Here is a 25,034-nt window from a genome sequence, read left to right on the forward strand (position 1 = left end):
TGAACAATGGGTCTTGGTCTTCTTCTTGGGAATCTAATGAACTCTCAGTTTGATAACCATGAATTTAAAGGGCTCTATAGTTATATTGCTGGATTCCCATATGGACCATACTGGCACAGTTTCCACTATTGTATGAGCTAGTTTCGAAGCAGTCTTCCACAAAACTTGATGCTTGGTCCTCCCACAGGTCTTAGTGCTACACCCTGCCAGAAGACTCAGAAGACTCAGACCTTGGTCCTGTCAGAAGGTTTGGTTCTTGGGCTTACCATGAGGCTTGGTGCTTGGCCATGCCACAAGGGTCAGTGCTTGGCTGTGCCTCAAGGCATGGTGCTTTGCCCTCCCTCAAGGATCAGTGTTTGGCCTCGTCATGAGGCTTGGTACTTTCCTTGTCACAAAACTCAGTGATTGGTCTTGATGCAAGACTCATTAATTTCACATCTTTCATACTATGTCATTATGAATGAACACAATAAAACTGTGGAGAAAGCTACAGCACAGAGTATGCAGATGGCATCATCGTCTTTCATTTAGCACCAGCTTTAAGTCACATATCAGAGTAGCTGCAGTCAGACTTTCCTATGGTAAGGGATAACTCATTTGTGGCAATTTTACTTTCAATTCATTTGGACCAAAAGGTATTTGTAACAGTACAGCAGGTGATGAGGGATCCTGCCTCAGGACTGCATTGCAGCTGGCAGGTAGTAATGTTAGTGTTCAGTGTCATCTTGCTGAGAAACAGGAGCTTGTATCTGGTATCACACAGCCTATATTTCTGGTTACCCTAAAGCTGTCAAGCTGTTTTATAAAAATTATCAAATCATTCAATTTTTTCATCTGTATTAGTAGTCTAGTCCATAAAAGTCACAATCTTTGATGTAAAAGGTTGGATTTTTAACTTATCTAAACTCATTAACATATACCATGTATCCTATACTTTTTAGTATTATATATTCATTTTAAATATCTTGTCATACAGTATCTGTAATTCAACGCAATGAATGATCATAAACATCACAGTTAAATCTAGAAATGACTGTATATAATGAAAATTTCTGAATTCTTTCAGCATATGGATAGCAAGACGTACCATGGATTTTGTTGTACATTATCTCTAAATGGATCCTATTGTGTTTGTCTTCAATTCATTAGACACAAATCTGAAAAATGTACTTGGTGATCAGTGTAGTCACACTAGCATCAAGTAGGAAGTAATGCCTTGAACAGTTTTGTACTTACATATTTCAGAAATTGTTTGCCGTGTATGGCACTCACATAGTGATTGAAAGAGAAATCACTTTCCATAACTGTACCAGCGTCATTATAACAGGCAACTTTGTTTAATATTTTTTTCACTTTCAAGTATATTTAATTTCAAAAAGTTAATTGTTACCCATAAAATCAAATAATCCAAGAAAATGTGTAGCATTGCTGACTTGAGGTAGCAATACTTGCAGCTTTACTATTGTTAGAAAATTTTGATATCTATATTTTCTTTACTGTTTACTTCAGAAATAGGGCTCATAATGTCTAAATCCTTTAATACAGACACTAGTCTGATCTGAAGGGTGTATCACCTATATGGTAAGTTAAACTGTTTTGTTTACCAAAATGAACTACATTACATTTTATGGTGGAAAGTTGTGTTGTTGTCTTTCGGCTTTTCTCGGTTAGGGGTCGCCACAGCGGAACTCCGGTCCGCTAATGATTGGCAGTAGATTTTCACGAACGCCGAGGTGCCAGCTCAACGTTCAACCTTCAGTGAAGGCACGCCCATTTACACGTCTTTCAAATGCCCACCAAACCGTGGTGAGGACATGCAGACTCCACACAGAAGGCACTCCCCGCACTCCAGCCGAGAATCGAACGGGAGAATCTCTTGCTGTGAGGCAACAATGCTACCGCTGCACCACCGCGGCATTGGAAAGTACGCTTGTATAATTCGTTGTACTTTCTACTATACTGTACTTGAAAAGTTCGATGAAAGCCATTTCTGGTATCCAGTTTACTACATATCTGTTAACATGGAGAATACCCTAGGAAGTTGGTAAACCATTGTAGGGAACCAAGCCAAATGTTTTTCACAGTCTCAGCATTGTAAAATCTACAGGTAAATATAGGTTAATTGCTGCTCATATATTGGCCTAAAATAAACCCTAATTAGTATGAAAGGATCTTCCTTGGGTAATGCCATGTTGATTGATATCACTATGTTATTTATGGGTAGAGCTCCTATCAAAAGTCTCTTAAGACACTTTTCTAATACTCAAGTCAGACTAGTTGTGCTATAATTTTCCAGTTTTTATGGATAGGTATTACCTCAATTGACTGGCTGTCTTCATGTATCACATTGTTGTGTGTTAAGATCAGGACCTGGAGATCATTAGTTACATCAACCAAGTTAGTTTGAAGATAACTAGCAAATGTCTATTGTCTACTAACTTTATATTTTACATGTAACAGACAACAGGACTGCTGATAATAGATACACTATTCTTACAAACTGAGCTTATATCTTTGCATCACATCCAGAAGGAAACACAGCAGTCTGCAAGTTCATTGTTATTCAGCTTCATATTTTGAGACTGGAATATTGTTGTAGAGGGATCTCCTTGTTACTCATAATGCTTTGTCCTAACCTCTATTAATGTACAATCTTAAATACACCAATCTGTACCTGATCAAGAGGGAACTTCTAGGCATCAAATATGGAAATCTCAGTTCTCAGGCTTGAGGGCTTAACTAGTTTCATCATTCATGGGTATAAGATACTAACAAGTTTCATCTTTCTCAACTATTGAAGTCATCCTTGAATATAAAATCTTAACTAATTTATTCATTCACATGTGTGAGAGCCTAACTAGCCTCATCATTCAAATTTGTGAGAGCCTAACCAGTGTCATAATCCCAAGGTATACAGTCCTAATTAGTCTTATCATCCTTGGATATAGAATCCTAACTAGTTTCATTATTAGTGGGTGTGCAAGCCTAACTAATCATTCTTAGATGTGGGAGCATTAACTAGTTTCATTATTCTTCAATGTGGGAGGCTAACACTTTTCGTCCTTCTCAGGTGTGTGAGCTAACTAGTCAACATTCTTAAGTGTGGGTACCTAACTACATGAATTATTGTCAGGTGTGTTAGCCTAACTTTTCTCATCATTCTCAGGTAAGTGAGCATAACTAAGTCTCATCTTTCTCAGGTATGAGGCTATAACTAGTTTTGTTTCATTTTTCTCAGGTGTAGGACCCTATTTTCTTTCATCATCCTCAGATTTGGGAGCCTATCACATATCATCTATTACACTGGACAGAGAAGTCTTCTGCTGATGCTAAGATGGTAGGTTTCACAGTGATGGGACAATCCGCATCTTCTGGAAGGACTGGGCCTCCTCATCTAGGAACTCGCCACAGTTCAGTATGACAGAAAGTAAATTAAGCCTGTCCATCTCATAATCAGATGTTGCCACTGCTTTTTTCATAACACTGGTTGCTATCACTCTCCGTCTTTAACTCAGTGTTAGGCATTTTGTGCACTTGTTATGTTTTGGCACTTTTTTCCGCCAACTATATTGCCTGATTTGTGCATTTTCTGTGTTTAGCTGGATGTTTCTGCTACTCAGAGGTAGTCTAGCTTTAATGTCTTCTCATTAAACATGCTAACTGTCCTAGTCAGTGTCCTTTGCTGTCAGTCTATCTTAATTGTTTTCATTTTACCCACTCATTTTGCACATTGTTTTGATGTGCTGCTATAGCTGTCATATCTATTATATAGTAACTTGTGAAACCTTTTTTGTGTATGTATACTTTTCTTACTGCTTAGTATTCCTGTGCCACTTGTGGAATGGGAACATCTTCTTTAATCCAATGGAACCACAGACATAAGTGTTTTAGTAATGAAATGAAACAGGCAGTTGTGCCCAGATGTCACACACATATACGTGTGTGGGCCACTCTTTGCTGTCAACCTCTTAGAGCAAGAAATCCAAAGTAAAATTAAAAAGGGTACAGAGGCCCAAAAGTAAGGACAGATTTTAAGTATTGCTCTTACAAAATTCAGAAAGTTGCTCAAATGAAATGTTTTACATTACGAAGTCTGAAACTCAAATGTCTGTCATTTAATAGTTTCAATCCACAGAAATTTATCAGAAAACCTCAAATTTTATGAAGAGCAGACCAAAATTTGCAGCAACAATCTGAATATCCTGCAATATTCTGGACAGATGAGAGGTGTGGAGCCATTCCTTTCCCCCTTGTTGAGGTTGCACCAGCCTGTCAAAAAAAAAAAGAAAGTTTGCAGAAAGCATTTTTTCTGCAAAGTGTACTGTTAACAAACAGTACCTTGCAAGATGTGCTACTATCAGGGTAACAGTTCTCAGAGGTTCACTTACAGTTCATTTCCATCACATTATTGCAAGTATCTTAATAGACCCAAGGGGGTTCCAATTCTTGCATATTTGTACAAGGAGGCAAGTGTTGAGCAGAACTGTGACAATATCCATTCAGCTGTGCAAATTCTGTTTGAACTACACTAGAAAGAAGCATGCTTTTCTCTTACTTTTGCACATTTCCTGTTGTAATTCTCTGTCCAGAAGCTATTTTTAAAATACCTGTCATCAGCCTTCTCTACGTTTGCATTTACTCTAATTTTCAAATATTTTCCTTACCCTCAAGCTATATCTTTCCTCCACTTTGTTTGCAAGTCTTGTTTCAGAGGCTTTAAAGGTCAATGACAGTGAAATGGAGGGAGACAAACCCTTCATACCGCCTGTGGTATGTTGTGAATCATTCCTAACACAAATGGAATTGTTTGCTTTCTTCAAAATGGCTCCTTCCTTTTACTGACTGATTCTCCAGCTGCAAGCCTTCACTCTTTGACAGAGCAGAGTAGGGACAGTGCCTAGTTAAATCAGCCCAGAGCACTTTGTTTGTCATAACGTGTGATCTTTCAGGGCATCATCAGTTGTTGCTCTACTTATCACCTGCACACTTCCTGAGTTTTAATGTATTACAGCTGAAAGATTGCCAGTGACCCTCCTGTGAAGTGTTATGCAAAAATCCTTTACTGAGGTTTTGTGTTGGGTATCTTTATGTATTGCAGTACAGAGGAGTTAACAAACCACGAATGCTTTTGACCACTGTCCTTTTTATTATCCTGATAAATGTCATGCATCTATCCATCCATCTATAACTCCTTTTGCCCATTTTCGCACATGGGAGAGGGGTGTCACTTCAACAATGACAATCAACTAGAGTCAAGGTTTACACCACCGATAAATGTCATGTATATTTTACAAAACATTGTTAGGATTCTGACACAGAAGAAACAAGACTGATAATGAATTTTGAAAATATATGGAAAACCAGGTGTAATGCACTGAATGGAAAATGCTGTTATTTTGGACATTACCTAAATATTTGGATTTTCTGTTTTTAGGACATATTACACGGTGCTTTGTACTATTTCCATTATGCATAACATTCAGGAAACTATAACCCATGTAGCAATCAGTAAAGGATAAAATGTTTCAAACTGAAGAAAAATTAAAAAAAAAGTCAAACCAGAGACTAGTACAGTACTGTCCTGCAAGTGTAGGATACCTGAATCTGGATTAAAACATTTGTCAAAGAGAAGCAATAAACATAGGTGTTGTGATGCACAGTATATGAAATGAAGACTTGCTTCCATGTCCCAGTTGTCTGAGAAGTTGCCTGGGTGACCTCCGGAATAAAGAGTTGGGGGGAGAAACAAAACATGGATAATGAGGTCACATTCCAGGATTTATATATAAACTGTGTGTGCTTGTCCACATACTGTCACATAGCCAACTTAAATAACAGTGCCTTCTTTTGCCATGTTTCAAGCAAGTTCACTTCTGTTTATTATGTATAAAAAATAGTTTAGTCCAGGCTATTTTGGAGAAAGGTTGGATTTCTGTTTCCTTGCGATTTACATTTTCTTGCCTAACCTGTTATTTTTTTTTTTTTCATAAATGCTGAATGTGTCATGTAATAGTTTGCAGATCTAGGATAGAGGGACATATGGACATATTCAGTTATAAAACTTGCTGTCTTTGTAATTTTTCATGATCTAGTTGATGGCTTTTATGTGACTGGTATGTTTTGCTTTTAGCACTTTCCATAACAAAAATTAAACTTAACTGATGTGCTTAAATGATGGAGGCTGTGCCTGCCTTGGTAATATAACAAAGGATGAGTGCAGAGCAAAAGGAGCGAGTCCAACATTTTTATATAGTATGATGGGTGGGACACAGTTAAACAAAACTCATATATGTGTAGTTACAGAAATATAGGTTCAGAGCAATGAAAGCACTCTCTCTCTTCTGGGTATTATGCCTGTCACGTCTTCAGACCTACTAGCAATTGTATAGTCTCCAAAAAATGATTCAACTTAAGAAAACAGACAATGGCAATGGACTGTATAAATCCCCAACACAGCTTATTGTTAGCGCTTTCGTTCAAGACAATAAATGAACTTCTTCAGACAGCACATACCCAAGATGCTATGCTATATATACAACTATCAATCAATTAATTAATCAATTAACCCATTTCTACCAGATTATTAACCAATTTCTTGAATATTGTACAAATACTAAAAAATAGATAATAGTAATAATATATACCTACACATGTGAAAAACTTTAAAAACCTTGTTAAAAATATTATTACATAAACTATCATGGTGCTGCTTCTTACATCCATTAAATCCATTATTAAAATTCAACGTTTAAACATTTGTATAAAAAAATATATGTTGTAAATTGATGAAATAACCACATTATTTATTTCATTATAATAAACCTGTAGTTATGCTTACCTATCTAGGGCTATTAATTTTAAAATACATTTTATGGAAGAATATTCATTAAGTCCAGGTGGAATGTGGGCATATGCTCGAATTTGCCAAATTAATTCACATTCCTCTAGTTTCAATTCCCAGGGACCACCTCTAAAGTTCTTCTCTATCTGGTGGATTACAATAAATTGACAAGGACTCTATGAAATATGTTTTGCCAATGCACTTTTGTTTGTTTTTTTACTTATGTGATATTGATGATCATAAATTCTTTGTTTGAGCATCCTTTCCGTTTTACCTATGTAATAACATTGGCACTGTTGGCATAAAGCTGCATAAACCACACCCATTGAATCACAATTATATTTCCCTTTTACAGAACAAGTTACATCTCTTATGATGAAACTATTACCCACCTTTATGTGCTGGCATTGTTGGCACTGGCCACATTTTCTCATACCACTGTTTACTTTTGTTTTAGTTCTATTCCCTTCCAACAGGCTCTTAAGGTTAGGGCCCCTCCAATAAATAATATGTGGTCCTAACCATAATTTTTTACAGATGTTGTTGTATTCTGTAATAAATGCCCAATTCTTAATCCTTTAGCCTGGCACATCACAGCCAACTGGCTCCTTGTCAGCCGACATGCTTGCCTGCTCTCTCTGATTAACTAAGCTAACAAAAAAAATAAAACAATTGTGATCTGAACTCTGAATGTTCACTGCATGGTTGATTTAGAGAACAAAAATAAGTTCAGTGATCACTGTACACAAGCTACAGGAATTCACTATCCACACCACTACAAGCAAATTAATATGTGATATGGCTATCTCATTACTATCAACCAATTAATATTTGAAATGGATATCCCACCACTGCCAAACAATTAATATGCGATGCCCATGCACTGGCCCAGTTATCAAGGAGCCTCAATCCTCACCACTAGTGCCAGTGAGGGGCGTCCACATTGGGAGGATAATAAGTACACACACAGTAAAGTACAATTTCCCCTTAAGAGCACACAGAAATCAAAGTCAGTCTTGGGCTGGTTTCTCCCTTTCTCTCCAGATCCCCAATAAGACTCCCCACTAGCACAGCTATAGGGTTCAGATCTCAGCCAAGTAGTCAAGCCAAAACCTCCAGTACCCTCTCTGTCCAACCAGTGCTTTGTGTCATTGCCCAAGTAGCTGACACACACACACTTTGAGATTTGATTTATATAGAAACACACAGACACTCCTGGGGAAGGCTGGCACAGGTTCACTAGCTATGCCTCCCTCTGCCCAGGCTATAAGGTAGTAATCACTGCCACCAACTACTCTTATCAGCTACCCTAAAGGCCCTTACCAAAGGGCTATTAGAGTGGCTTATACAGTATCACCAAATACATGCAAGTACTTTAAGAGCTTAAATTATTTCTGCATAAAACAGCCACAGTTAAAAGGTTTAAAAAATATTTAATAATAAATAATAAAAATACAAGACAATACGTGTTGATTCAACATAGTGACAATAGAGAGTTCAGAAATCACAGGAAATACTTTAAAACAACATTGTAGGATAGTCTGACATACATATAGAAAACAGATAGACATCTTTGCTATTTCTATCTCTAAGAGAAATACTAAGATCTAGATCTTACAAGGCAAAGTGCTGGTGAGTTGATGTGTTCAGGTTCAGACACAAATACAAAATGCTATAATTTCTGAGATAGTCCTTAAATTGATAATACACATTACTACTGAGTCATCTCAGATCATATCATTCTTATCACTTCTCTGATTTAGTTCCCAGGCTAACAGAAACTCAAAATTTAACATTTATTTCTGATCTTCACCTGCCAGGAAGCCACAGCAATAAAATACACTTTACTTGTGAAACCTAGTAATTTTCTCTGTCTTAGGACAATAGAAAGAATTTCCAGCTGCAGACATCCTGTCTCTGAGCTTGAGATCATACACAGTTGTAAAATTCTTTATTTATCAGCTTTCTCCCAGCAGGGTGCACTGTGGTTACATTTTTGAAGTTTAGCACATAACACAGTTTTTTTTACATTTGTCAAACAAGCCTGTGGATCATATTAATATTTGCAATGACATAGAATTATTTACAAAATTCAATCTAGCTGGGCTGCAGCCCCTCAGTTTATCACAGTTATGTATATAACCCAGTTTATGATGGGATAGTTGAAATCACCCATGAATATGGTGTTGGGCTGAATTGTCAGTGACTCTAGTACATTCAGCTATGTGTTATGGTTATCCTGGGTCACAGACAGGAACATGTAGCTAGCAAGGTTATGGTATTGGACTTTCCCCTGGATGATATTACATTGAAAGGTGACAAGAAATAATACTGTGTACCTAAAACTTGGGATCCAAAGTCAGGTGAAATGAGAAAGGAAAAGAAAATAAGTTGCATATGTACCTGTATGACGTGCTTGATTTGTGTGCTCACATTTGGTGTTCTTTGTGATACCTGTGATGATTCCTGTCATTCCCTTATAATGCTGCATAGCACTTAGATGGCGCAATACTGGCATAATTAGTGGCCCAGGTAAGTTGGAGGATTGCAACCCCAGGGGTAGCAAGGGTGGTCACAGCCTGTGACTGAACTGCCTGAAATCTGCGAGGGAGCTGTGCTTCTGTCAGGTGGAAACTTTGCAATCTCTACCAGAGTGAAGGAAAATATGTTTTATAATGAAGGTTGATCTGTTCAAAATAAAAAAAAAAGCCACCTTGCATTTTTATAGGCCAAAAGGATAATATAGTGAGGGCATATTCATGTTACTACTATTGGTAAAGAAACTGTGGCCATGAAAGTACAGTGAATTTAATAATGAAATTATTCTTTTTAATCTTACTTTGTCTTTTCGGCTTTTCCTGGTTAGGGGTCGCCACAGCGGAACTCCAGTCCGCTATGATTGGCAGTAGATTTTTATGGTGCCGAGTTGCCAGCCCGATGCCCAACCTTCAGCGAAGGCACGCCCATTCACGCATGTCTTTCGGAGGCCACTCGACCATGGGGAGGACATGCAGACTCCACACAGAAGGCACTCCAGCCGAGAATCAAACAGGAGAACCTCTTGCTGTGAGGCAACAAATTATTCTTTTTAATCAATCTTCCTAAATGTTTCTGAGTGTACTGTATTCTTTTTTTTTTTTTTAGATAATTGGTTAAGGACATACTGAGTCACAAACCCACAAACCTCTTTTTTTCCCCAAGTTTAAGCAGAGCTACATTAGATGATATAGGCAGCCCTATACATTTTGTGATGGGTGAACAATGCTATTACACAGTGGTAGTACATACTGAAGTACCATATCAAACAACTATAAAGGGAAAATTGAGGTGCGCACGTTATGGATTTGAGAAAAAAAAATTAAAGGTAAATTGTTTAATGTTGCTCTTAGAAAGATCCCTTTACTGTAATGCCTACATAACCCTCTTACTCTCACTTCATTCCCATTAACATTCATGGGTCATAGGGGTTTATCATTTTTGTCAAAGGTTTTGTCATGTGCAGACAGGATATTTCCCACCAGCTCTGCTATAACAGTAAAGGCATAAAAAGGAACAACCCCTGTACTGAACCCCATGGTTCTCCATTTATCCCAACCACTGCATTATGTTTAAAGCTCTGAAGGACTTGCAGTTTGTATCCAGCTCAACCTTGTGCTGCCTTTTCCCCTACTCTTTGTGTAACAATGGTGCAAAAGGGTTTAACAAGTTTATACAAATTGCTAAGTATGTTTTATAATAATTCAGTGTTCAGATATGACTTCAGTTGAGTAACATTTGAATGATGCTTAGCTTCAGCATCAGCCTTCGCTTTAGTCTCTCCAGGTCACAAACCACACTGTCTACTATACACCTTTAAATATTGTACTGATTTTACAAAAAGGGATTGCATGCAATTTCTGCACATTTTCATCTAGTGTTGTCCCAGTAACTAGGATACCTTGTAATGAAAGTAATTTGGTTCTCTAAAATGTAACACATGAAATAATACTCAAAAAGGCAAAAAAACAATACATGCCTTTCATTTATGACTATTTCTGTAAAGTATTTCTTAGAGTACACATCTTGAGCAATTTGTTGATAAGCGGGACTATACTTAATTATTCTGACTCACTCACTACCAACATAAACAGGTATTCCAGTCAGTGTAAGGAGTATACTTCAAAGTACTTTATTAATAGCTAGCATAATGGAGTATGGCTCCAAAAAGTCCACTTGGTTAATGCAAACATAATTTCTACATAACCCAAAAATTCTCTCAGAATTCAGTACAGGGAACACAATAATACGCAATTTAGAATATTTTATGGGAGCAGTTATTTTCTCTTTCATCTTTTTCTTCTCTTACCTTAATACACATAACAATTTGTTATCTGGTGGAAGCTGAATCCAGCTGCTATTCATTTTAACATGTCCATGTCTCCCTTCAAAGACTCTTTCCAAACCATCCCATTCAGAATGTATTTTCTTCACTCCTGCCATTTTGTATGAATTTGTTCAGCCAACTTCTCAGCAAACTTGAGGCAGTATGTACCTTTAATTAATGTCAGAGGTATTGTTTCATTTTATTCATTATAAGATGTTGTCACAACAGCAACTTCTTTTTAATGCTTATTAATTTAGCAATGTTCTAAGTTTATAAGAACAATATGTCCCCATTTTTGAGCCTTTGCCCCCCCCCCCAAATATTTTTGTCTTTGTCCATATTTTTTATGCTAAGAGATTCAGAGGTACATGTTTTATTGACTGTGTGCTGTTTGCGTCTGTATGTCTTTTTCTGTTTGTGAGTGACTTGAATATTTTTGCAGATGTATATGACTGCGTGTCTGTGTGATGTCCAGTACTGGACAGGGGAAGATGGCTAGTTCAGACCCGTGACTCACAACAGCTCTGCTCTGTTTAACTTTCCCTGTCTGACACATGCTGGAGTAAAGGGTACAAGCTGTGTGTGTATGTCTGTCTGTTGGTATGCCATTGTGCATGTGTGTCAGTGTATTTAATATATGAATGTGTGTGAAATGTGTCTGGCAGGGTGACCTGCAAATGGTTTGCTTAGTACCAACAATACTTGTTAGTGCAGGATGGTAATGATTTGTAGCTATGCAAATTTTATTTAAATGTGATCCAGTAATGTACTCTTTCTGCATGTCTGTGAATTGCATTAAAAATCAGAAAAGCACAACTTGCCCTTTCTGCACAGGGTGATTTGCTGTTCTGCAAACCATCACTGTGAATCTCAGCCAATATTTCATGAATGACATACATCAAAGATGCAAGACATTTGGTTTATTTTTAGCTTTCCAACAGCAATGTATAATTTATGTATGGAATACATGTGCCATTTTTGGAACATACATGGACTTTTGCTGAAATTTAGGTCACTTCAGCTTTACTTCATTATCTCAGTAGCAGGATATGGTACTAGAAAATTCTTATTCAGAAATCTAAAACCTGACAAATTTAGCATGAATACTGGAGTACTGTAAACCTATCCATGGTGGTGGTGCTGCGGTAGCGTTGTCGCCTCACAGCAAGACATCCCGTTCGATTCTCAGCCAGAGCGTCTTCTGTGAAGACATGCATGAATGGGCGTACCTTCGTTGAAGGTTGTGCATTAGGACTGGCAACTCAGCACGTAAAAATCAACTGCCAGTTATTAGCGGACCAGAGTTCCGCTGTGGCGACCCCTAACCGGGAAAAGCCGAAACACACAACAACAACTGGAGTACTGTAAACCTGCTTTCCTGTAAATTTCATAAATGCTTTCTTACTCAAGTCAGATCAGAATAATTTTTGTTCTACTACTGTTGCCTGACAAGGTGCTGAGCTATTCTGTTATATATATTTTAGTACTATGCATAGCTTGGTTGGTTAAACCAATGAGCTGCAAACAAGCATATCTGTTCACAGGTGTAGGAGTTCTTCACCTTTGGCCATTATAGATTGTGACTTTCAGACATCATTTAGCAACTCCAAAGGTCCTAGCAATCTCTCAAAAAAGAGGCATCTGTCTTTAGTGTGTCTAACTGGTGAAGAAAGAATGAAAAAATACAAATAATGTAACGTGTACTGAAATACTGGTGAATCATTTACTTAATAGTGCCCTGAAAACAACTTACAGTAGTAAATATGTATTTAACATAACTGGTATTTTACAGACTTTAACTTAATGGAAGAAGTGGGGTTAAATGATTTGAGATTTTTATCAAATATTGACAGTTTACATAAACAAAGGCTAATAACATCTTAATTTGAATTTCAGGATATGCCCTTCATTACTAAAGAAACCTGGAGGAAGACAGGACCCGCATTCCTAAAGGTTTGAAAATTTATATTAAATGCTGCAGAAAATTTTCTCCTCCCTCTGAATCACGTTCTTGGATCTTGTTGAATTTGTTTGTTATGGAGACATAATTTTGAATATTAAGCTGATTTTAATTAATTTATATATTGGATAAGCATATCCACTGCAGAAAGAATCATAGTTCCATGAAGGTTTGACAGACAGACTGACCTTTAGTTAACATTTCTATGCAAATAATATCTGTTAATGTATAGCAAGAGTTAAAAATAACTGTGGCATTGTAAAAATTAGCATAGCCAGATGTGTTAAAACATCTGTGCTTTCAATGAGGCAGCAGGGGTTACAATATCTGACAGAACTACAAAGAGCATCAAACAAGTGCACACATTTTTCAGTCACAGAAAGAGTCTTCTATGCTCTGAATGTTTGAGGTTGTTGTTAAGAAACATACTTTGTACAGGAAAGCAAATCACCTGCATTTCTCTAATTACTATTTACCTTGCAATAAATACTGCGGACAGCTGCACTTCAGTGGTTTCACTTTTGTTGTGCTTGGCTTTGTATTACAGGATGTTCTGTTTATTATGATGCTTTCACTGTTTGAGGTATTATATTTTATTCTTGGCAGAATGGCTTTGTTTCCAGCTTGGAGTATTATTCATTCATTACTCATCTTCTCTCATCAAGTAACTAGACAAATTCAAGCATTATTGTATGTTGAATTGAATATTTTAGCTGGAAGAACATGGAGAATAGTCAAATACAAACATTTCACAGACACAAATGTTTCAAGAATCACCAGATGTATTTACCAATTTGTAAACATGTTGATTCACAGTTCACAAGTAAACAAAATGGTCATTTGTCAAATGCTTTGCTGCTCATTGTTTACAGTTGCTGTGGGCTACCAACTTAGATGAGAAAAGCACTGAGTAGAGTGTAAAGTATAGCACCGTACCCAGTGCTACAGTACTGAAACAAAGTCCAAAGTGTATGTCACTTCTAACATTTACTGGTAGGTTTTCATCAAGCCTTCATTGTTTGTCCTTTGTATGAGTTACTTTTAAAACTGATAGTATTCAGCTTCTGCCTGCCAGGTAAGGGAAGATGCGTTAAAAAAGTGGTTGGCATAGTAATGCAGTGTTCAGGAGTTGCTGCCTTGTAGTAACTGGTTTTCTGGTACAGTTTTCAGTTGGAGTGACATCTTTGTGGACTTTCTACATCTTCCATGTTTGCATTGCTTTTCAGCAGGTGTTTTAGCTTCCTCCCACATTCCAGTATATGCTGTTAAGTGAACCATTGGTTCCCCCAGTTCTCTGCCAAGTTTTGTGTGTGTGTGTGTGTGTGTGTGTGTGTGTGTGTGTGTGTGTGTGTGTGTGTGTATGTGTGTGTGTTCATCACACTTCCCAGGATGGATTGCCAGCCCATCCAGGACTATTTCTGTTCTTGCCCTTGTTCTGTGCTGGAATAAGCTATCCTGTGTCCCTAAATAAGATAAAGTGAACATTAAGAATGAAAAAGTGAATGTATAAAATATGTCAAAAACTGAAAAACTGCCAATTAGTTTAGCAGCTGCTTAAAATTTTATGTACTGTACAAAAAATATTTTTTTGTATTTTAGAATAAAAATTACCAAAATGATTACAAGTCGATTAACTTTCACTATTTTGGAAACTTTATGATGTGCATAAGTGTCAATGTCCATATGTTGTCATGTGACTTTTTTGAAGGTTTTTTTTTTTGAAATTTTGTGAAAATTATGGGAAATTTCTGTTTTCATAAATAGTAATATGAATGTATCTATAGCTGCATACTAGGACAGGTTTAATCATGATGCTATATTTCACATGATGTCATGCACTATATTGTGTGCAGGGTCCTGGGTTTGAGCTTCACTGAGGAAACTCGGAGCTATAATATATAACATTAAGTATCCTGTTTTTTGTTTATTTTGTTCATTTCTTTGTTATTTATAGCACTTTGTGTACTGTGTATTTTTTCTAGCTAGTTTCACTGTGTGTGAGGTATTAACTGGAAATTGTCCACTTTTATTAAGCATCTGTTGGGTAGTTTGTTCCTGATAACTTGTTGCAGTTAAACTCTTTTTTTCTGGAGGATCCTTTAGCTGTTTAAAACTTTCATTTAAAGGCTCACTGCTGCTTTTCAGCTGTGAGAAACATTTCTGCAGTTTGTTCTAAGTAGTGGGGATATTTGTAGCATTTCCATATTCAGGCTTGTATTTGGGCCTAGTGTTTGTGGAGGCTGTGTGTCTGAGCACATATTCAGGGACATCTTGGTTTAGCCAAAGCCATCAGGCATTTCAGTGAGAGAGAATTGTTTGAGATCATTGGCTGACTGAGGTCACCTGGACTACAGCTTAGACTAAGCACCTCATTGGTTCTTTTGAGATTTCTTTCTTAAAAGCTGTCTCAGGTTTAAACCTTCTGTTACCTAAGAAGTTCAGTTGTGAAAAAAAAAAAAAACGTATCTGCTTTTACTGTATTTGTGTTTCTTCCTACTTTATTTTGCTTTTACGTCATCTTAAAAGTACTCGATTGTATTTATTACTGCTTGGTGTAACTCATTCTAAGCCTTTTAGTTTAAGCACTTGGGCTTCAGACCAGTTGTTTTACAGTAAGAAGGTTTGTGGTCTGCACTGTAGTGGCAGAACAGGTAGCTTACATCCTTCTAAGTTGGGAACTGCTGATTGAGGGCTCAGTGTCTGTTATTCTAAAAGTGTATTAATTCTGGTTTAAGCACATGGGCTTCAGGCCAGTTATTTTACATTAAGAGGGTTCATGGTCTGCACCCTTGTGGGAGGAGAGGCTGGACTCTGCCCTTCTGAGCTGGGAATTTCTGGTTAAAGGCTTATAGTGCCTGCATATTTGAACTGCTTCTTACTGAAATTGGTACATCTTGTTTGCTGTAGCATAGACTAGATCCAGGCCTGCTGAATCTAGCTTTGTTTGTATAACTTGAGCACTAATCCAGGCATTCTTTAAAGTATTCAATTGTATTTATTACTGCTTGGTAGTAACTTGATTAAAGTGTAGCTATCATTCTAAGTCTTTTGGATTAAGCACTTGGGCTTCAGACCAGTTGTTTTACATTAGGAAGGTTTGTGGCCTGCACTGTGGTGGCAGGACAGGTAGCTTACATCCTTCTAAGTTGGGAACTGCTGATTGAGGGCTCAGTGTCTGTTATTCTAAAAGTGTATTAGTTCTGGTTTAAGCACTTGGGCTTCAGGCCAGTTATTTTACATTAAGAAGGTTCGTGGTCTGCACTCTTGTGGGAGGAGAGTCTGGACTCTGCCCTTCTGAGCTGGGAATTTCTGATTAAAGGCTTATAGTGCCTTCATATTTGAACTGTTTCTTACTGAAATTGGTACACCTTGTTTGCTGTAGCATAGACTAGATCCAGGCCTGCTGAATCTAGCTTTGTTTGTATGCTTGTTGTTTGTTTGCTTGTTATTTCCCTGAAACGCTAATTCCACCTAAAATGCGGCTTTTCAGCGCTTCTGTGGATTCCTAGTGATATCTGCATTGCTTACTGTACTTATTTCCTTGTTTCACTTGAAAGAAAGTTACTGTTTGTCATTTTTGCATTTAAGTTACCTGTAACACATTGCATTTAAGTTACCTGGCACTTGCTCACTAAAGCAATTATATAAGTCAGCACTAAAAATTAAAAGCACTACACCCTCACAAACTCCCCTTGAGTACCTTGTTCCCCATTGGCCCTTTTTTCAATTATAAAGTAATTCCCAATACTATTCTAGCATGACCAAAGGTCAGTTGTCAATTTCCTCTCCAGTCCAGCTGGTGAATCTGGGAATCTTGAGGCAATGTTACAACTGCCTCATGTACACAGACAACCCTCTCCTCCTCCCAACAAATTCCAACACATGTGAGAGATGCAACCCTATAGCCAAACTGGAGGCTAAGCTCTCTCAACTCAGTACTGGCGTAACCAGTCAGGAGGAGAAGGAAACCACACTCACTACAATTCCAGTCTCACATAGACCTACCACGACAGCAAACCAAACACATAAACACACAAAAACATACTCGGAGGCTCTAAATAAAAATCTGCCTAAGCAGCAGAGACCTCCAAAGCAGACACCCAAGCAATCGCTACCCCAAAACAAAACACATGCAACACATAGCTCACAAAGCCAGTGTGCCGAACAGTCACAGCCCTTAAGGCTAAACAACACACCTGATACACTTGTAATAGGTGACTATCATCAGGCACACTGACGTCCCGCTCACCAGGCTGAACAAGGAGAAGGTCATGGTGAGCTGCCTGTCGGGCGCTAGGATCCACCACATTACACAAGCACTCAGGTCACTCCAAGGCAAGTACAAATATGACTCAGTCATTGTCCATGCTAGTGTGAATGACCTGAGATGTACCTCCCTGGACTACATGAAAAGAGACATAGAGGAGCTCTCTGAGCATGTAGCCCAGGCCCAGACCCTGACCTTGAGTAGCATCTTACCCTCACCAAGAATGATGCCACAATATGAAGACAAGATGATCAATTTCAACAATTGGCTTAAGTATTGGTGTCATTCAAAGGGGATCCAATGCCTGTCAGCCTGGGATGACATGCTTGACAAGCCACGATGCTTTGCTAGGGACGGCTTGCACCTGTCACCCCTGGGCTTTCAGATATTGGCAAAGGCTCTTGCTACCCCCATAGTGCCTTTTTTAGGCAAGGCTCAAAAGACAACCCCACCTCAATAGGTATCACAAGGGATAAGAAACTAAGAGTAATGCTACTCAACGCCAGAAGTCTAAACCTCAAGATGCATGCACTCGAAACTCTCCTTAGCATGGAGAACATCGATATCTGTGCAGTAACAGAGACCTGGTTCAAGGCTCCCGAGAGCACCCCAGCACTACCAAGTTATACCTCATACCATGCTTTTCGGCCCCAAAACTTGGACCGAACCACAAAAGGAGGGGGGTATCAATATTCGTCAAAGATACCCACACCTTCAGGTTGGTGGCACAGCACGAAGCATCAGAGACTATCCATGTGCAACTAACAGTGGGTAAAACTGCCTTCCAGTTTATAGCCTGCTACAGACCACCCTCCCAAACACAGGAACCCCACTCGGCCTTCCTGAGAACACTGGAAAATATGAAGGTCTCTCCAAACACCATTATATTGGGCGACTTCAACTACCCAAACATAGACTGGGAGCATTACTCTAGCTCCAACACCCTAGCCCAAAGGTTCCTAGAATTTATAAACTCAAATGCTATGGAACAACTTGTTACCACTCCCGCAAGAGGGGAAACATACTGGACCTGATCATCACCAACATGGGGACTCTATGCTCCAGACCAGAAGTGTATCCCTCACTGGTAAGATCAGACCATAAACTAATCTCACTGGATATTAACATCCCGACCCCACCCCCTGCCCAGAAAACCACAGTGAAAAACTTCTCTAAAGCAAATTTCACACTCCTCAAAACCGAGGTGGAATCCTTCAAAGCCCCCGGGCCTGTGGAAAATACGGCCCAGACCGCAGAATCCTTTATAAACGCATTCTATGGACACCTTCAGGAATGTATGGATCATGCAATCCCAAATAAAACCAAGACCCAATCCTCCAAAGGCAGACGTCCTGTCTAGTGGACCCCAGCCATAAACAAACTATACAATAGAAGGAGGAAGCTACTACATGATAGAGCAAAATCCCAAAAATGGAAGGCATCTCTGATCAGTATTAGCAAAAAACTACGGGCACTCATAAAATCGTCTAAGGCCAGCTTCGAGAGAAAAATTGCACAGGATACTAAGGATAATCACAAGGCTTTCTTTAGTTATGTAAGGAACCTGGGTGGGAATTCCCAGATATGCTCAGAATTAGTCCAAAATGACAGAAAATACACCGAACCCACAGACATTGCCAACATCCTAGCTGACAGGTTCAGTGCAAACTCCCCCCCCCCCCAACAAAAGGGCAAATATCTATCATAGCAGAGTGCTGCCCCCCTGACATCTCAGATGCTCAGGTAAGAGCCGCCCTCTCCAAAGCAAAAAACACAGCATCAATGGGACCAGACGGTGTCCCGGGCTGCGTCCTACATGAACTCCAAGAAGAGCTAAACCCAAACATAAAACTACTGCTCAATCTCAGCCTTACTACAGGATATGTACCCAAAGAGTGACGTACAGCAAGAGTGGTCCCTCTCGACAAAGGTGGTGCCTCAACGGATCCTGGAAACTATTGCCCCATAAGCCTGACTAGCTTGGTCTGCAAAGCTATGGAAAGGATCATCATGGACCTCATAAATAAAGATATTGGGGACCTACAGACACTGGATCCTACCCAGTTCGGCTTTGTTAAGGGCAGATCCTGCCTCTTAAACCTGGTTGATTTCTTTGAAACAGTCACCAAGGCCATTGACGAGGGTAAGGTGGTCCACACAGCCTACCTGGACCTCGCAAAAGCCTTCGATACAATACCCCACTCGGCCATTATAGATAAGCTCACCAGCTTAAATATAAACCCCTATGTCACTAGATGGGTTGCAAACTGGCTCAAGGACAGAACCCACATGGTTAGAATTGCTGGAGCCATGTCAGACTCCAAACCAGTTACAAGTGGCGTCCCACAAGGCTCAGTCCTGGGACCTCTCTTGTTCAGTATATATTTCTCGGAGGTACAGGCCAACACGGAAGGACTGTGGCTGACCAAGTTCGCAGATAACTGCCAACTGGGCGCCATAATTGACTCTCCAGCTGACACAAACATCCTCCAAAAGGTCCTCATAGAAACAGACAACTGGTGCCAGAGCCATGGCCTCAAGCTAAACACCAAAAAGTGTATAGTCACCCCCTTTGGCAAAAACAAAGTGCCCACAAATTACCACATAGGTGGTAATCCATTAAGTACAGAAGAAGTAATTAGGGACCTGGGGACCCAAGTTGATAGCAATCTCTCATTTGACAACCACGTGGCCAAAGTGGTTAGAAAAACATTTTATATAGCCCACCTAATCATGAAGGGATTCACATCTAGATCAGGGGAGGTCATCGTGCCTCTTTACTCATCCCTCATCAGGTTCATAATTGAGTACAATGTCCCTTTTGGGATGTACCTTACCAGACACCTGCAGCAACTGGAAAGACCCCAAAAGTACCTCACCAAGAGGATCAAAGGGCTCAAACAGATGCCATATGCTGCCCAGTTAAAGAAACTCCAGCTCTACTCAGTGGCATACCGCCTGCTCAGAGGCGATCTGTGCCTGACGTATAAAGCCATGTCCAACCCGGAATTAATGGACATGCTGCACCTCAGGAAATCCAAATCCCATCGAGCTATGCGCTCGAGAGACTTGAACCTCAGCACTGAAATAAATAGGACATGCTGGAGGGACAGATTCATAACCCAGAGGCTCCCTTCACTCTGGAATAAAATCCCATTCCAGGTTAGGCAGAGTCCCTCATTGACTCTCTTCAAGAGAATCTTGATGAGTGGATGGGAGATCATAGGTTTACCCCGGGTATCACTTCTGTGTCACTGTTAGACAGAGGCACAGTATACTAACCTCGAAAAAGGGCATAGCAAAATTAATTTAAAATGGGTGGCGAAAGCCAAACACACTCTGGCTAGGCTTATAAATGCCCTAGGGCAGATAGCCTAGTATGAACCTATGAACCTATGAACCTATAAGTTGCTTGATTTCCAAAATAGTTAACGGAAATGTTGAGATTGTGCATATTTTCAAAAGTAAGTGTAGCAGCAGCTGATCTCCCATGAATTATACATGCTACATATATAGTGACAGTACAGTATTTATTCACTGTGGTCTGGTCTTTTATGTGGTAACATTGTAAACATATTTCCAGTGGTCAGTTATTTAATAAGCTTTGAAATTTAGAACATGAGATGATGCCTTTGAATAAACAGGAAGTCTGAAACTAACATGAATAATTAACTCTAAGAGGCAATGGGTTGTTAAAGATGCAGGATGAAAACATTGGATGTAAAGAGTCAATATAAGGAAGTGATATATTATTTAAGAAAAATGTCATAGGAGAAGATGTACTGGTTGCATCATATTAGCAAAAGGATGTGGGAAAGTAAGTAACACCAAGACTAGACTGCAATAATCACTGTATTAAATTAGTGACCAAGGCGAACAGAATGATTGGCCTAAGTGAGCCTTCTTCAAGGACAAGGATGAGCCTGAACTGAGTCAGAAGCCAGAGGCTGCATGTGATGAAAGATTGTCAAAAATGATATTGGGGTGATGAGAGAAGGACCAGAGGAGCAGTTAAATGCACCTAAAGATCCATTGCAGCTATGTTCCTAAGGAGCTAATATGATTGAATGCAATGAAAAAAGGCCGGGAGTACATCCATTCACATGAAGATTCCACGTACAAAGCGGGAAGTGGAGTTCTGACCTCAGCAATTACAGTATGAGGAAGTTGTGGCTAGTGGAAATGATAACAATGCCAGTTCCAAGAAAAAAATCTTTTACAGTTTTGTTGTAAGCTGAATAACTGAACCTCCTAACGGACTGGAGTTTTTTTTTCAAAAAAAAAAATAAAAATTGGTACCACTGGGAGTGGCCACTTGACATTTGTGAGCAGTAATCCATATAAGTAACAAAGATTCTTTTGATGCCTCATTTGAACAGGTTACTGATGCTTTTTCTAAGTGCCTTGGGGTGTTTAAAAACAAGGAAGGTAGAAAACTCTGATCAGACTCTGTAGTACAAGATTTTGCAGCCACTAGATGAAGCAGGTTGTTTATATGATTTGTAATGGATGTACTCTAAGGTATTCAAGTTAAACAAGAGCTTAAAAAATAGATGACAACATTGACATTAAATGGATGCTTAACTTACTTCATGTTTGGATGATGTTTAGAAGGAGGGGCATTCGACATTTATTGATTTAAAGTTCACCGAATGTCACATCATACACTTAGCAGATATCATTTGTGTGATGAACTGATAAACAGCAGCAATGAGGGAAGCCACAAAGTTGAAGGAAGATGCCTTCTGTACAATGTTGACTGGTGGGGGGGTCTCCAGTTATAATTGAAAGGTACCAAAATACCAGGAATTCACCATCTGTGGCAGCCACTGAAGCAAAGGGTCGTGTATAACAGGAGTTTGGGAAGATCATGGAACATTTTCAGATACTCAACAAGAGATTCTGGCAAACTGTCTGGGGATTCTTGGGAGCACCACATTGCACTGCACAAAGTAATCTTGGCAATAGTACAGAAATACTAACCTTGCCAAAGACAATGTCTGAAAGAACACTTTAAGAAACTCCTGAATGCAAAGAACAGGAGTCATTCAGAGAAGCAACAGATAATTGTATCCATCTCATGGTGGGAGTTTACTGTAATGATTAAACAGTTACACAGTGGCAAAGCAGTGTGAGTGGATGTGATCCATCAAGAAATGCTAAATGCACAGGATATTGTTGGAGTGCTGTATTTAATAAGCCTCTTAAGTGCTGCATGGAAGGTAGGAATAGTACCTTTGGACTACCAAACTGGAATGCAGACCCCATTTTCTGAAAGAGGAAACAGGAGGATATGTACATTTATAAAGGGATCATATTCTGTACCTTCCTTGGGAAAGGTAGAAAAGTGCATACTGGAAAGGGCAGTTCATCTGATATATGGTCCTTTAAGAGTGGTGAAATTCCTTCCTGGTTGTGGAGCAGGTAATCAACTGTTTGTCCCTGCATATGTACCGAAAGTGTTGTGGGAGCTTTCAATATGATTTACTTGTGTTCTGTGGACTCTAGAACACATATAACTGTATACCCTGTGATATTATGTGGGAGGTAAAGTAATGAATTGCTCTCCACAGATGAAAGGGAAGCAGATATGCTGGATGGAGGAATTTAAATATTTTGGAGCCTTCTTCATAAGTGAGGGTAGAGGAGATCTGGAGTCTGACCAATGGATGGTGCTGTATCAGTAATAATGGAGGCATCATGCTAGAATGTGATGGTGAAAAGAAAGCCAAGACTCTTACTTTAGCAGTCAGTGTATGGCCCCATCTTCACCTAAGGACACAGCCTAGCTCACTGTTCATGTCATCAAGAGGAGCTGAACAGTGCTGTGCCTTAGGGTTGAGAGAAGTCGGTTGAGGTGATTTGGATACCAAAGATGTACCCTGGATGACTCCCACAGAAGAAGCACCATGCCCAACCTCTAGAAGGTCTGGAGCAGCTTCAGGATACACCATACCAGTTCTCTCTTTCTGCTTTCTTTGGAATGCCTAGGGATTGTTGCCTGGAACAAAGAAGTCTGGGCACTACTTAGCTTGTTACTACTATGGCTGTTAATAGGGCAAACAGTTTAGAAGACGGATGGATACTGGAAGGATATTGTATTACATTATGCAAAATTTTCCCTCCTTGAACTTTAACTGTGCTATTAACATGTGATGGATAGATGATAGACCCCCTCTGCTACTGTTTCATTTATTCATTCATTCATTCATTCATTCATTCATTCATTCATTCATTTATTTGTTAACTAGATAAATGGATTGTTCAGATCAGACTATTTTCAGGTATGACCCTGAAGAAAATTTAGAATGTAGGTATTTGAAATACAGGCCAGTATGTATAATGCACATACTGCCATCAATGTGTCATAGGCTTTAACAAGAGAAGCCTGACAGAAGTCCATTATAAAGTATAGTCTAAGAGTATAAAATAACAAGGTGCCATCATGCTGAAGAGTACAAAGTACTCTAAAGAGCAGAGTTCAATTCCTTGATTGTGTGGCTGATAATATAACCAAGGAGTCCTCTAAATGCTTAGGTAAACAAATACATGTATGTTGAAGGCAGTAAGGTTTTCTGCAGGAAGGGAGTTCCATGTTCTAAGACTAATGGCAGAAGTGTTGTCTCCATGTCTAAGTGGAAACACCCCCCCCCCCTTATTTTCAAAAACAATTAAGAACTTTGCTTACTTCCGTGCAGTGTCTGCCTGTGTCTTGTATTTGTTTTCCTGTTTGTGAACTTTCCCTGTTCTTGGACTGTGCTGCCATAAGCCAAAGGGTTTCTGGTAGACGCCTTTACAGCTTTTCAGAAAACCCCTAACCCCAGCCCCCCAGGATCAGAGATGGATGTTGAACTGACATAACATTCTTCAATGCACAAAAGTGTTTAATTAGGACTTTGTGACAGTGAAGGGACTACAGTGTTATTTCCTGCTGTCCACCTTTCTGTCATTTTCACTGAGTTCTATACCTATTTTTCCCAGCTTCACTACAGCTATGATCAGATATACCACAATTTGCCTTTAAAACCACTACAATTGTTCAGCCCACTTCTTCCTGCTAAGGTGCTGGTCATTTTGGAATTATCATTTCAGAAACAGCATTTCTCTTGAGTTTCAGATGCAAGACAAGAAATGATTTTTCAGGATTGTTTTTCCTTCTCCCAGCTTCCACACCACCACCACCACCGCTATTTGTCTTTGCTTGTTTCTGTATTTGAGTCACTTGCTGTCTACTGTGTAAGGCAGCACCCAGATATTTTTTGGGGCGGCCACGGTGGTGCAGCAGTTAGTGTTGCCACCTCACAGCAAGAGGTTCTCCAGTTCGATCCTCAGCTGGGGTGCCTTCTGTGCAGAGTCTGCATGTCCTCCCTGTGGTTGCATGGGTTTCCTCCGGGTGCTCCAGTTTCCTCCCACATCCCAAAGATATGCTGTAGGTGGATTGTACACTCTAAATTGGCCCTAGGTGTGAGTGTGTGCATATGTGTGCCTTCTGTGGAAGGTTGGGCACCGGGCTGGCAATTCAACACCATAAAAACTCCACTGCCAATCATGAGTGGACAGGTGATCCACTGTGGTGACCCCTAACTGGAAAAAGCCGAAAGAA

The 25,034-nt window shown here is 39.3% G+C and overlaps 1 protein-coding gene across 3 annotated transcripts in view; it reads left to right on the top strand.

The window, feature by feature from the left end:
* The window catches only part of BCAR1 (BCAR1 scaffold protein, Cas family member), a 2,082,713-nt gene that overhangs the window by 1,056,671 nt on the left and 1,001,008 nt on the right, over positions 1 to 25,034 (top strand). For all 3 annotated transcript variants that reach the window (XM_044081461.1, XM_044081458.1, XM_044081457.1), the window contains exon 2: positions 13,101 to 13,157. In XM_044081461.1, coding sequence (XP_043937396.1) covers positions 13,101 to 13,157 — 57 coding nt within the window. The remainder of the gene's footprint in view (positions 1 to 13,100; positions 13,158 to 25,034) is intronic.

This window comes from Protopterus annectens, chromosome 8.part0 (genome assembly GCF_019279795.1).
Source record: "Protopterus annectens isolate FY-2018-M chromosome 8.part0, PAN1.0, whole genome shotgun sequence".
Lineage (NCBI taxonomy): Eukaryota > Metazoa > Chordata > Ceratodontiformes > Protopteridae > Protopterus > Protopterus annectens.